Source organism: Chelonoidis abingdonii, chromosome 14 (assembly GCF_003597395.2).
Source record: "Chelonoidis abingdonii isolate Lonesome George chromosome 14, CheloAbing_2.0, whole genome shotgun sequence".
Lineage (NCBI taxonomy): Eukaryota > Metazoa > Chordata > Testudines > Testudinidae > Chelonoidis > Chelonoidis abingdonii.
The window spans coordinates 2,387,215-2,400,542 of NC_133782.1; the positions used below are offsets into that span (position 1 = coordinate 2,387,215).

At 51.1% G+C, this 13,328-nt stretch overlaps 1 protein-coding gene across 4 annotated transcripts in view; it reads right to left on the reverse strand.

Moving 5' to 3' along the window:
* Nucleotides 1–13,328, reverse strand: part of HCK (HCK proto-oncogene, Src family tyrosine kinase) — a 34,031-nt gene that overhangs the window by 11,391 nt on the left and 9,312 nt on the right. For 2 of the 4 annotated variants that reach the window (XM_075072162.1, XM_032766283.2), the window contains exons 2-7: nt 12,128–12,182; nt 3,673–3,790; nt 2,861–2,903; nt 1,966–2,065; nt 1,516–1,611; nt 592–695 (exon numbers count right to left, since the gene is read on the reverse strand). In XM_075072162.1, the coding sequence (XP_074928263.1) occupies nt 592–695; nt 1,516–1,611; nt 1,966–2,065; nt 2,861–2,903; nt 3,673–3,789 (460 nt within the window). In that variant the 5' untranslated portion in view covers nt 3,790; nt 12,128–12,182. Of the gene's footprint in view, nt 1–591; nt 696–1,515; nt 1,612–1,965; nt 2,066–2,860; nt 2,904–3,672; nt 3,791–12,127; nt 12,183–12,512; nt 12,592–12,987; nt 13,182–13,328 lie in introns of those variants that run through there. The other 2 variants (XM_032766282.2, XM_075072161.1) reach the window with 2 other exon arrangements.

A 13,328-nucleotide genomic window follows, 5' to 3' on the forward strand; every position in this document is an offset into this window, starting at 1 on the left:
CCCCACTATGCAACCCAGCTCATTGCTGCCAACAGCCTGCAGCCCTGCTCCGGGGAAAGCAGCTCTGCTAACCGCTCCTCCCTTCTCCCCTAAGTGCCCGCCTCCCTTTGTCTGTTGCAGGGGTTTCCAGATGCATGGCAGTGGGATTTCTAGGCTGACATTCAGCCTCTTACACAAGGAAGAATTTGCAAAGGGCTTGTTTAGTGAAACACTGAGCTGAGAAGCAGATAAGCTCTGCCCAGTCCGATCATCTGCTCCTCCTAACCTCAAGAGGAGTGTCAAATCGGGTCATTTCCTACAAGCCCACCCCTCCCACACTGATTAGGGTATTTTACAACATTGCGGGTGACAGCGATACCTTAGCAGAACTGTATGTTCTGGTAGCAAGAGGAACTGAGTTAGATGCCCAGAGCAGAGAAGGGACTTGCAAGGGGGAAACTTTCAGACCGCTCTTCTTTCCCTGCCTGATAACTGCTGCGTTGTCTGGATCAGGATCACCCACCCCACCCAACCTCCTCCTGCCCTGTCCCAAACAGCAGAGGCCTTCTGATTCCACAAAGGGCAGCACCCCCTCTGCTGCCTCCCCGTTACCTTTTGTTGTCTCACTGTCTCGGATCATGAAGGACCCAATCATATTTCCCGGCGCGAGGAGGTGACGCTCTGCATCTTTCCGGGTGACTCCTTTGAAAAACCACCTGTAGGGCGAAACCAGCCACCCGTGCTGAGCATGCAGGTGGCTTCCCAGGTTTTCTGCTTCTCAGACATTCCTGAGACTCTGCCCATTTCCAGGACAGACTCAAGCTGAGGGTGCTGGTGAGTCTGGGGAGACACCAGGACAAGCAGCCTGGTTTGCCATGGTGTTTCTCCAACACAGCACTGCTTTGTCAGGGTCACTCCCTGTCAGTATAACATGGCAGTTACAGCTCCCATGTCTCTATCACTGGGCTGTGAAGACCTCACCCCACCCCCACCATTATCTATGCTCTGGGGGACTCACCATGGGTTCTATGTCATGCCTTTCCAATGGATCTCCCTCGGACACAGGAATAGGAAGGAGGCTTCCCAGGTGATCTCTACCCCTGGCCTCACTTTCTCCTCTGGACTCTGAATAGCAGGGTTGGGGGGCTGAAGCCCACACTTAGCCATCCCTTCCACACTCCGGGTATTCCCACCCCCTGAAGGAGGCCTGGACAGAATTAGGGCAACTCATTCTGTGCGGTGTGTGGGGAAAGGCAGGGAAAGCTTATGGTTCCCATGAAGGAGGAGAAGGAGTCTGTGGGGAAGTGGGAAGCAGAGACTCTGGTGGCCAGCCCCAAGTCTGTCTCTAGTTCAGGAGAAGAGTTTAACCTTCCTGGAGACGCAGCAAGCAGAACAGAAATGGGAAGGTTACACCTGAAAAGGCAGAGAACGGCAGACACGATGGGCAGTGGAGTGCAGGTTATTCAGCTAAAGAGGGATCTGTGAGGTTATCCCTGCACAGAGATCCTGCTCCACCCAAACGAATGGCAGACTCACTCTTCCGTCTCCAGGGAGTTTACCCGGGCAACGTAGTTACTAGGGATGTAGCCTTCTTGCCCGGTCAGCGCCTTTGCTCTCCACCACTCTCCCGACCTGAAGAGAGAGAGAGACATGAGATTGCTCCCATTACCCGACATTGCTATGGGAGTCTGCAGTGCATTTCCCATCCTCCCTACCCCCCAAAGGCAGCAGTTCTAAGGCATCTCTGATGCTGCAACCCAGGCCATGAAGCCCTGTAGCAGAGGAAACTCTACAGGGCCATAAGCCTAGAGAAGCGTAATCACAGGGAATAAGCCTTCAAGGCTCCCCAGGACCCACAGAGCCAGGGCACAGCAAGGGGCTGCCAGGCTCTCAAGAAAAACAGGCTAGTCTTACGCAGTCACTCATTTAACCTCAACACCTTCCACTCCCGCAGCCTGGGATCAGGGGTGCCGGGGCTGCACTTACTTCTCCAGGACCTTCAGCTGGTCTCCTTTTTGAAAGCTCAGGTCCTCATTGTGTATCGCTTCATAGTCATACAGGGCCAGGACGATGTAGTCGTCAGAGCCTGCAGAGCGGAACACACACCCCATCCCTCACAATGGCAAAAGAGCGTCTCCCGAGCACGGGTGGGGGGGTGGGGGGAAGCAATTGATTAAGACACGAGACCCCCTCACCCCTCTCTGTCCGCAGGTCATGGGGACCCCTCCATTATTGCAGTGGATCCTTCACCTGGAGGGAGCACTGGCTATGCATGCACATTCAATCCTGGCTGACCCCACATTGTTTCCCCTGATGGATTCCAACCCTAACTTGCCAGGATCGGGGCCCTCTGGTGGGTCCTTCCCTATTCACCCAGCCAACCCCGTTGTAACAGTGGAGTCCCCTCCACTCCAATAGAAAACACAAAGCCAACAGCACAGTGTTCATCTCCGTCACAGTAACATACACACTCACGCCTCCCCTCCCCACACACAAACACACTCGTGCACAGCAGGGACAGGGGCAGGGACTGCAGACCTGAGGGAGGTCCCATGGGGGGATAATGATTTATGGACTTGTCTGTTTTCAGGTTTTTGATGAGTTAGGGACATGCCTGAGCATTCAGAGGCACCACACTGAGACCATTACAGTCACTGGCATCCAGGACCCAAGTGGAATCTGAACTCAGGTTCCCAAAGGTGAAAGGCTGGTGTATTACACGCAACGCTCAGATGTCTCGTATTAGGGAGGGGTCCAACCGGGGCACCAGAACAGATCCTCTGCTCTGCAGGAGTTTGAACCAGATCTGAAGGCTGCAGCTCACATTCATCTCCTACGCTCGCTCCTAACAGAGCTGGCGCAGATCATATTTTATACGTACCATCCGCTGGGTGGGGCTGAGTTGCGCTAGAGGCATTATTGCTCTGGAAAGCAAGATGGGGGGAACAGTTAGAGTATGAAGTCCCCAGACGTCACACAGACCAATCACTCCCCTGCAGAATGGAGATAGGCCATGGACAGCACTGGAGACCACATGGAGAGGTCATGCGGGGGGAGACTGGGCTCAGCAGAGCTGGGAGTTGCACCGTCAAAGTCTGGATGGACAGTGGGACGGAGCACACGCTCCTATGGGGTGCCAGAGCTGTCACCCCCCGCAGGACAGCCCATTATGGATGACAAGCTCCTGCAATATTTATTTTCTCTCTTTAACCCATTCACTGCTGACCTCTAGTGGAACCATGACCTTCATCTCCTCCTCCTCCCTCTCAAGTGTCTTCCTCCTTCTCTGACCCCTTCCTCTCTTTCTCATTCTCCATTAGCTTCTTCATTTCCATCAGCTTACCCTCTTGCCCGACTCCAGGAAGGATTGCAATGTATTTGCATTCCCAACCCAGAACAAACAGGCATTACGCCCAAGCCACAGGCACCATGATCGTGGGTGGTGACAAGTAGACTCCTTCTGGTGTGCTGGTCCCAGATGCCCCAAGAGCAGGTTGTCCTACTGCCTACTTCAAATCCAAACAGAAACATTAGCTCGGGGTGGGGGGAAAGAGGTTCCATAGCTCCCTTTTCTCGGCTGGATCTTGCACCTCATTTCCCTTTGCCCCTGGCCTTGACCCATCCATAAATACAACAGCAGCAGTGACCTTCCCTAGCGCTCAGAAAGAAATTTCCACTGACATTCCCACTTACTTTCTTGTTAGTGGATGTGGGGTCTTTCACATAGTGGGGCTGCAGGAAATTAGGGCTAGAATCAGCTTTGATGTCCTTGCCGAGCACTCTGGCATCCTTGGATTTCACACAGCCCATCCTGCAGCGGAAAGAAGAAAAAGGAAATAACTTTAACACCAACAAACCCATGTTCATGGTTGCATAGCCATCAGACCCCCACTCATCTAGCCTACTCGGTCACCAGCAGCGGCCAGTACCAAGTGCTGGAACCCCACAATGAACGATGACAGAAAAATCAGCCCAGAGGAAAATCTCTCCCTAACCCCAGGCAGTTTGCGGTTGGCTTACATCATACAGCAGGATTATTACCACGACTACTTCCAAAGGAGCCCAAAGACATGGCAGAAAACTTCCCAAAAGGGAAGGAATCCTGACCCTAAGGAGCTTACAAGATACCATTAGACAGGACACAAAATACCATTAAACGGGGGAGGTATGAGGAGTCTCAGCAGGAGGATATTGTGGTTATTCAGGAAGGGCTAGAACATCATCATTAAACTAGGAGATGTTTTTAAATTTGTTTTATTCAGAGAAAAGAGAGGTCTGAGTTGGTGAATTTCAAGAGGTTATCGCAGTGGAGAGGGACCTGAAGGAAAGACATGATTGAGGAGAATTGGGGGCCTTGCAGACCGAGCATCCTGTGCCGAGGGACCCCAGAAGGCACCTGGAGACAGCTGGGAGAAGTGACAAAAGACATATGGAGGCCAACACCACTGGGGGCACAGGGGAGGTGTAGAACTGATGAATGAAATTGTTTTTAATTGTTCATTTTATTATTGTAACTTCTGTTCACTGTTTGCCATCCACTACACTTGTCTATATTGTAACTTCTGTTCACTGTTTGCCATATTGTAATTCAAACCCCATTTTAAAACGCCCACTCCATTTTGTAAAAGCTTCCTCCAACCTTCATTTTTGCAAAGCCTGCTGTAATCTTATTAGTTAGTTTAGATGTGTGAATGAGGCATGTATGGATGATGGAATCAACCTCCAGCCCCAGCCTGTCCTGATGAAACAGAGTTCAAACACCACCAGCTGAAGATGCAGACAAGAGCCCTACCAAAGTATGCAGAGTTCACCCTGAAAAGAAAAGGTACAATAGAAGGAAGATCAAAGCCAGGTCTGAGGCTGACAGTCATGCCTGCAATTGACGGGTGATCAATCACCAAACCCAGAGGCAGCGTGACACAGCAAGACCTATAGACTCTGGATTAAAACTAAAGCCTACAGAAAGGATGGGTGAGATGGGAGACTTTGGAGGGTAATATTCTGCTGCCAACATGGAATGGCATCGGTGTCTGCACAACAGAGACCCAGCTTGTCCTTGTGCCCGGCTTTCCTGGCCAGTTACCGCCACAAGCTACAAACCCAAGCTGCAAAATCAAGCCAAGAACTCAAGCTATGTCCAGGACTGGTAACTACGTAGTAGCTGCAGCACATCTGATGGATGTGTGTGTGTGTGTGTGTGTGTGTGTGTGTGTGTGTGTGTGTGTGTGTGTGTGTGTGTGTGTGTGTGTGTGTGTGTGTGAGTGAATGTGTGTGTATATACAAGTATTAAGTATAATGTGTGTGTATAAGGATTAAGATATTAGTTATTGGTCATAAATCAAATTGTTATGATAAATGTGGCATCTTTGTCTTGCCCCCTGAAAAGATCCTGTGTAGTTTTGTCTGTACAACAGAGGCGAGGAGTGAGGACACCCTGTTTCTCACAGTTCTGGCTCACAGAGTGGAGAGAAAACTCCTCAAACAGCCACAATCACAGCCCTTGCAGCGTGCTCTCAGATGTGGCCATTGGCACTGCCCACTTGGGAGGATCTTTGGGGACTGAGATACAAACAACAGACCAAACACCGGGGCCTGTACTCAGACAAGACTCCCACCAGCCCAGATCCTGAGCGGTGCTGAGCAGCCGCAGTTCCTATCAGCTTTCAGTGGGAATTGCAATCGCACAGCACCGCTGCGGATGCAGCCCACTGAATGCAGTGCAAGTTCCCCTCAGTGACGGCGGCAGGACTTGGCCAGATAATGATAATCCTTGTTAAAAAAAAAGAAAAAGAGAAGTCTTTGTGGTGGCCGAAATACCCTCCAAACACTAGTTAATCTGCGCCCTGTGCGGGAGGGAAGGACATGCACATGGATGGCCTGGTGAACACTCCAGCCCCCACAAGAGTAACAAGTGCTCAGCACCCTGGAAAATCAGTCCAGCAGTCACCTGCTCTGTCGCACACGTCCCCCTTGCAGTAGTGCCTGTGCTTGACCGTGCTTCTCCCACTCCACAGCTCAGTAAACTGCATGGGACTTTCTGGGCCTCAGAGTCCAGGGAAGGCAAAACTGTGTTCCCTGCCTCTTGTTCACCCAAGCCATCCCCATGACTGTACTGTCTTACTCCAGGCTCACTACTGTATGCTTAGAGCCTTCATCTCGCTTGGACTGCATGCTATTTTGAATCATATTTCATCAAAAATAGCCATGTTGTGGCTGTGGTCACAGGCCCGAGGCAGTAGAGTAGCTGATTAACTGTGTTTTAAATAGACACAGGGCCTGAACTACAGCATTCATATGCAGGCCAAGATGTCCCCACACTCCAAGGACTATGACGCCAAGAGGTCAGCGTTGGTCTATTTGCACAATGGTGCTGGATCTAAAATTTGCATCAAAACCAGTGGTTGGGGGCTTGCTTAAAAAGAAAACCCCAATGTAAAAATGTCATGAAGGTTTCATGTCCTTCCTGCCCCCACCTGCAGGGTCTTTCCACAAGTCAGGATTTACAGGCGTTGTGTTGTAAGAACAGGGGTCCAGCAGGAGTGACGTTCTGGAACAGCCTTCCCAGGATAGCAGTGGGGGCATAAAACCTAACTTGTGATACGACTGAGCTTGATAAGATTATGGTGGAGATGGTATGATGAGATGGGCCACATGCCATTGCAGGCAATCTGTGACTGCTAGTAGCAAATACCCCAATGGCTGGAGATGGGGCACTAGATGGGGAGGGCTCGTAGTTACCTTTCCCAGGTGTCTGACTGCTGGGTCTTGGCTGACAGGCTCAGGGTCCAACTGATGGCCATATCTGGGGTGAGGAAGGAATTTCCCCCCCAGTTCAGACTGGCAGAGACCCTGGGGGGTTTTCACCTTCCTCTGCAGGATGGGGCCTGGGTCACTTGCAGGTTTAAACTAAACTAGAGTAAATGGTGAATTCTCTGTAACTTGAAGCCTTTAAACCATGATTTGAGGCCTCAGCCAGAGGTCGGGGTCTGTGACAGCAGTGAACGGGTGAGGTTCTGTGGCCTGTGATGTGCAGGAGATCAGACTAGATGGTCTGTTCTGGCCTTAAAATCTATCCCAGCTGTGAGCTCAAATGTTGGAAAGCAGGTGAAGGTTTCTAAGCTGTCACAGTGACACTAAACAGAAGCGGAACAAACAGGAGATTAGTTCTAACACAAAGATCTCATTACACCGTGTAAGCACTGTGTTACGATCGTGACGGTAAACAGAAGAACAACAGAACCGGAAATCAATGGCCCAAAACTTGCGCATCAGACCTAAGTCCTAACTGGGGGACAAAATAACGAGGTGATGGGCTATTCCACCTATTACTCCCTTTTGGGGGCTGTGAAAAGACACTTTGGGAAGGACCAAAATGAGAAGGGTAGACTGAAGGCACCATCTTCATCATCATTGGCTGCTACCCTCACAATCTCCTGGGACCCCGAAATCCTCCGATGACATTGCCATCTCCCCCAGCTCCCACTAAATCTCAACCACCACTTGGAACGCGAGCAGTGCTCAAGTCAGGCTAGAATGCCGTTCCGGCACCGTTGATTTTTTTTCTTTAAGAGCCGGAACGGCGTTCTGGGACTTCTGCTGGTCCTCAGCCAGGCAGCTCCTTTCCCTTCCCCAGCAGGGGAGCAAGGGGGCTGGAGCCACCAGCAGCCTGGGCATGTTGGGAGCCAGGTAGCAGGGCCACCCAGAGAGCAGCACACCATCCCCAGACCCTTTCTGCTTCCTCCGGGGGCCTCCCGCTGCCCTGCATTGGAGCGGTTATTCATTGGTTTAGGACTGGAGCATGGAATGTGAGACTGGGTTCCTGCTGTCACCCCTTCCTCCTGTGCCCTTTTCCTTACCCACTTTATTTCTTCTCCTTCCTCTCTCCTTTTGCCTTCTGTTTAATGGACTCTGGCTCAGCCCAGCCAAAACAACTGCATCTTTTGCAACACTGCTGCGAGCCTGGGACCAGCAGAGCTAAAAGCAGTGCCCTCAACAGCCTGGCATCGGTACAAGTTTGCCAGGTCTCCAAGTGGCTGTTAAGACCATGTGCTGGGCCAGTGTTCTCTAGCCGCGAGACTGCAAGTAAGAGTCTGCCCTGCACACAGAAGTTACATTTTCTGTCTTTCCTGTTGTGTTCTCTCCACTCTTGTGTGTTTGTCTTGTTTTATCTTGCAGGAAGCGGGGCCATTTAACAGCAGAGCAGCTCCAGACCATTTCAACTCTCTGTTTCTCTTTTGCCCAGAAAGGACTCAGAGTGGTAGTCGTGTTAGTCTGTATCAGCAAAAACAATGAGGAGTCCTTGTGGCATCTTAGAGACGAACAAATTTATTTGGGCATAAGCTTTCGTGGGCTAAAACCCACTTCATCAGATGCAACCTGATGAAGTGGGTTTTAGCCCACAAAAGCTTTAACCAATTTATTTGGGCATGTCTCTAGGGTGCTACAAGGACTCCTCGTTGTTTTTCCAGAAAAGACTGTTATTACCATCTTTAAACGAAAAAACAGTTGTCAGATGGGGGTTTCCTTATGAAAACTCTCTACAGCTAATGGAAACAAGGGATATTGTTAAAATGAAACTTTACTTGATATTTTACATGTCAAACGCTTTGTTTTCCCTCCTTTTCGGTATTCTTAATAAAAGATTATAAAGATTTGTAATGGTGTGTTTGTCTTGGGGCTAAGCAGCCTCAGGTCACCGTACTTGAAACCTCAAGCCGCGTTTAACTGCGTAGCATTGTACAGTGACTGGATCATGTTAACACCTTTGATTCTCTGGGCCCATTTATTCCATCACAATTAGTACAACAGTAGACAATTGCTTTGGGGTGGGGAGAGACACATGAAGGGAGAAAGTCACTCCACAAGCCAGCTACTCTGGTGATATCTGCCCGTTGCAGTTCCCTCTGTTGGGAGCTGTTGTATGCACCCAGAACAAGACTCCCAGTGTACCCCTGCCCGCGGCACTGCCAGAGTCACAAAACAATATGGGCACATTGGGGACTGAGGCCCTGGGAATTATGGGAATGGCAACCACCTGGCATAAGGGATGGAACTAAGGGCAAATTATAATGTAGACACAGAAATCCCTTAAACTGGCACATGTAGTATCTGCTCCTATAAGCAGACACCCTCCCCCACCCAGTGAAACACCATATAAGGAATTGAAAGAAAAAAGGAATGGGTGAGCAGGGAGGGGAGGGGAGAGTATATGAAGTACTCCCAGGGCTGAGGGGTTCAGTGTGGGGTTGATGGGAGATCCAGGTTGGGGAAGCCCATCACATGATCTGAATTTGCCAGAGGTGAAGGACTTCCGGAGAAAAGTCACAGATGCAAGATGGAAAAGACCCAGCAGATCATCCAGTCCCTCCTGGTGCCAATGTGGGATTGTCCCCAATTGCACATTCTCTAGGGCTCTGCCCAGTCTGTATTCTGAACATTTCAAATGACGGAGCTTCTGCCACCTTCCTTGGGAGACTATTCCACTGCCTCGGGGAGCAATTCCTAATATTCACCTTAACTTAACCTCTCTAGATCTCCTGCCATTACTCCTCATTCTAGTCTCTTGCGCTGCCCCACGGCACCCTCTCCATCCCTGCAGTTTCTCGGTTCCTCATTGTCCTCTTACGTTCTGAGTTAACTGTGGCAGCTGCCATCCCTCACCCAGCTTTTGTAAACACTGGGCTTTTCGAAGTTCTCTGCAAAAGGTCAGTGAACCTTTAAAGTATCAGCAGTGAACAGGCCACAAGAAGCAGAGAGAGCGGAAAAAGCATCTTCCCGGTGCCCTGTGGAGACCTCACTCAGAACAAGAGAAAGGAGGTGCTTGGTGCTGCAGAGGGAAAAGGAAGAGAACCACAGTGTAAGCAAGAGACACCGTGTAACTGACAGCACACACTGTACTCCTCCCGCCATGATGGCGACCAGGAGGTGGTGAGCAATGCAAAAGGGGGTTCTTTCACCAAGAAAGAAGTACAGCTTCTCATCCTGCAGAACTCCCTTGGCTCCCAGCAGGAACTGAGGACACCCAGCACCTCTCAGGATAGAGTCTGTACCTAAGCAGCAGGCAAAGCTGTGAACAGCAAACTAAGAGACATTTGAAACCAGTTCTCCATTTTGGAAGGAACCTTGTAGCCTGCCCAGAGATATAACCGCATTTCTCCAAACAGCGGAGAGAATCAGGCCCTTCCTCCCTCTCCAAGATCTATTCTAGGGCTCCTCTACTCTGCCAGTACCAGCCTCCTCAGAATCCAGAAGGTGCCCCTCTCCAATCAGTGGTGCACAAACACCAAATACATGGTTTCCATCAGCAGCACCCCCCACTATAAAAGTTGTTCCAGCCCACCTGTCCCCAACAGATGCTCCCTTCCATTCCAATACACTGCTCCCTTGTAACACAGGTCCCCTACCAAGGGGCTGCAAAGAGCCCCTCCGATGAGCTGTCATGCACCTCATTTCTCAGTGGAGCTACCAGACTGACAGACACTTGCCACAATCTTTATGAAGACCCCTTTGGGCCCCCTACTCTGGGCTGGGGGCAAAGCACTGAGCTGCAGTACAGCAATAGCTGTCTACAAAGGGAAAATAAAGTCCCAGCAGAGGGCTTTAGAACACAGGGCAGAGTCCTGGCCTTGATGGCTCATTCTGCCTGGGTGTCTGCAGGCCAGCCTCTGGAGTCCTTACTCAAGGAGTCAGTAGGAGTTTTTTGGGATACCCCAAAAGTGAGTTTTATGCAGTTAGAAAGTACTAAATGTTTGCTTTGTTACTCTCAGCAGTAGCATGAATGGCATCTTCCTGATAGCCCTAGGACAGTGGTTTTCAGCCTGTGGTCTGCAGGCCCCTGAGGGTCCACAGACTATGTCTAAGATTTCCAGTGGCTTCTGCACCTCCATTTGAAATTGTTTTAGGGGTCAGCAAATGAGAAAAGACTGAAAACCCCTGGGCAAGGAATCTGCTTACTAGAGACTCTATTTTTACTTTACTGTTTTCTTTCATCTCCACTCTCAACGTGTTTGGGTGAATTTAGTGTCGGCAAAAGGGTTCAGATTAACAGGCCCGGAGATGGAAGGAGTCCTCTATCCATAGAACAGGTCCAGCATGCGAGGAGATACCGTGCAAGCTTCCCCCATACACCGCTCAGCTAACAGGTCACAGTACAACACTTCCGTGATGAGACAGAACTACTAAGAACTGGACTAAGTGCTTCCTTCCCTTTGTTTTACCACTGTGGGACTTTTCTCTGTGGACATTTTCATAATAAACGAGGGGTATTTAAAGTTGCCCATTCTCCATATTGCTATCTAGAAGCGGGGATGTTATGACACAGTACTATGAGTTAGCATTATATTTTTGAAAGCTCAAGCCTCCCCTTTCTACAGGCTCAAAATTGTGAGAGCAAATATTTGGAGATGGATGGATTGCAAATCCTGTAGTTAGCTGTCCAGCAGCTAACTTCTGCACGTGATAGTCACTAAACTGGGGGGGAAGTTGGAGTGCAATTCTGCAGATGCAAACTGCACCTCTGAACCAGGAAGCAGGCTGATCCCCTGCTGTACGTTTGAGGTTTAAGTTTGTATGGTTGTGTGAAGAAGAGGTCAGGGTCTGGAACAGCTGTCACTGCTGAAATTGATAGTCATTGTACTGGAAGTCCAGATCTAGTGACTGTCACGTGGCTCCAGCCTGAGATGCTGACGTCACTATGAGCAAGGGTCTGAGAGAGAGGATACAAGACACATTCTGGAGGAGGAGAGGGAAAGAGGTGTTGTGCACCTCATTTTTCAAAGTCACCACAATGTGTGAAACAGCAGAGGCCAAATTTATTGCCATGTCACTGAACTAAAGTCAGCAGTTACACCAGCAAGGACGAAATTATCCCCAGACCTGTGCAATAACAGAAACCCCGTGTGATGTAACAACACTGCCTGCCTCAGAGTGCAGGAAGCCAAGCTCCAGTTGTAGATTTGGGGCCCTGTACAGCGGAGGAGTGTAGCTGGTTGTAAGGGTGTGGGGGGGTGGGGGAGGGTGCCTCATTAAGAGTTGCCAGTACCTAACTCTCAGGGATGCACACACATCAGCAATTTTTAAGGGGAACTGAACTTGTGTGTCAATATTTCAGCTATTTCTTTTTACAAATGTAAAAAAAATATATATATACCTCAATGTTGATAACTTCAGTTCCTTCTCCACAACCTGGCAATAACCTTCAGTTCCTGAAAAAATGACCACACGGTATGAAAAGTCGACCTTCAGTTCTTTAATTCATAAATAACCTTCCAACACACTCCAGGTGCTCCATTTGCAGGCACCCAAACATACAGTGTCTGTGTGTGCACATTCCCCAGCACAATCTTTACTAAAGTGGATTAAAGGGAAGGAGGTAGAAGTCTGCCCTGAGGACAGGTTATCCCATCATTGCCCTGAACCATTTCTTGCACCTGACTTTGCAGAAGCTGGTACCGGTCAGGAGTGGAGACAAGATAAACTCAGACAAGCCACTGCCTGCTCCCATCTGGCAATTCCTCTCTTCCTACACCACTAACCTTGCTGGGACCCAGCCACAGCTCTGCTAAACTGCTTGGCCTTTCCAAAGCACTTTCCAAACATTAAATAATGACTCTGCACAGCAGCCTGGCCAGACGCGTGGGTGACTTCGGGCTCAGCTGAGACCAGCCTGCCCGGGGAGCTCCTGCAGCCCAGAACATCGCACCGCGGTGCAACCAGCCCCCTTGCAAAGCTCGCCCTGCAGAGCGAGCCGCCTGCCCCACGCACTTCCTCGCCCGGCCGGGGGCTCGCCCACCGCAGCCGGGGCGCCCAGGCACAGTCTGCGTCCTGTCCGGGTCCCACCCACGGCACCTCCAGAGCGTGGTGCCCGGGCTCTGGAGCCGGCACGAATCCTCCAGAGACCCCTGCTCCAGCCCCGCCGGCCGCTCCTTCCCCGGGGCCCCACCGAGCGCTGCTGGCCGCCCGTCGGGGCGGGGTGCCGGGCTCCCCTGCTCTGCAGCCCGGCGAGCTCACCAACGCCTGCAGCCGCGGGTCCGCCTGGGGCTCAGCCCCCCTGTCTGCTGCATGTCTCCCCCGGGGAGCCTGCCGGCGACGGCCCCTTCGGGCTAGGAGCCCCCTCTGGGTCCCGGGAGGTCAGGCTGCGGCTCCCCCGCCAGCCCGGGGCCGCTCTGCCCTGAACCGGCTGCGAAGTAGACAGCAAACCCTGCCCCCGCCCTCGGGAGCCGATTCTGGGCCCCGCCCACAGACTGTGAACCCTGCTCACTATCCGTTTGGCATCTGCCGAACCCTCCTACTCCGCTTCCATGCCAGCCACCTGCTCCTGCAGCCTGAGCCGTCCTCTCTGACCAGCAAAG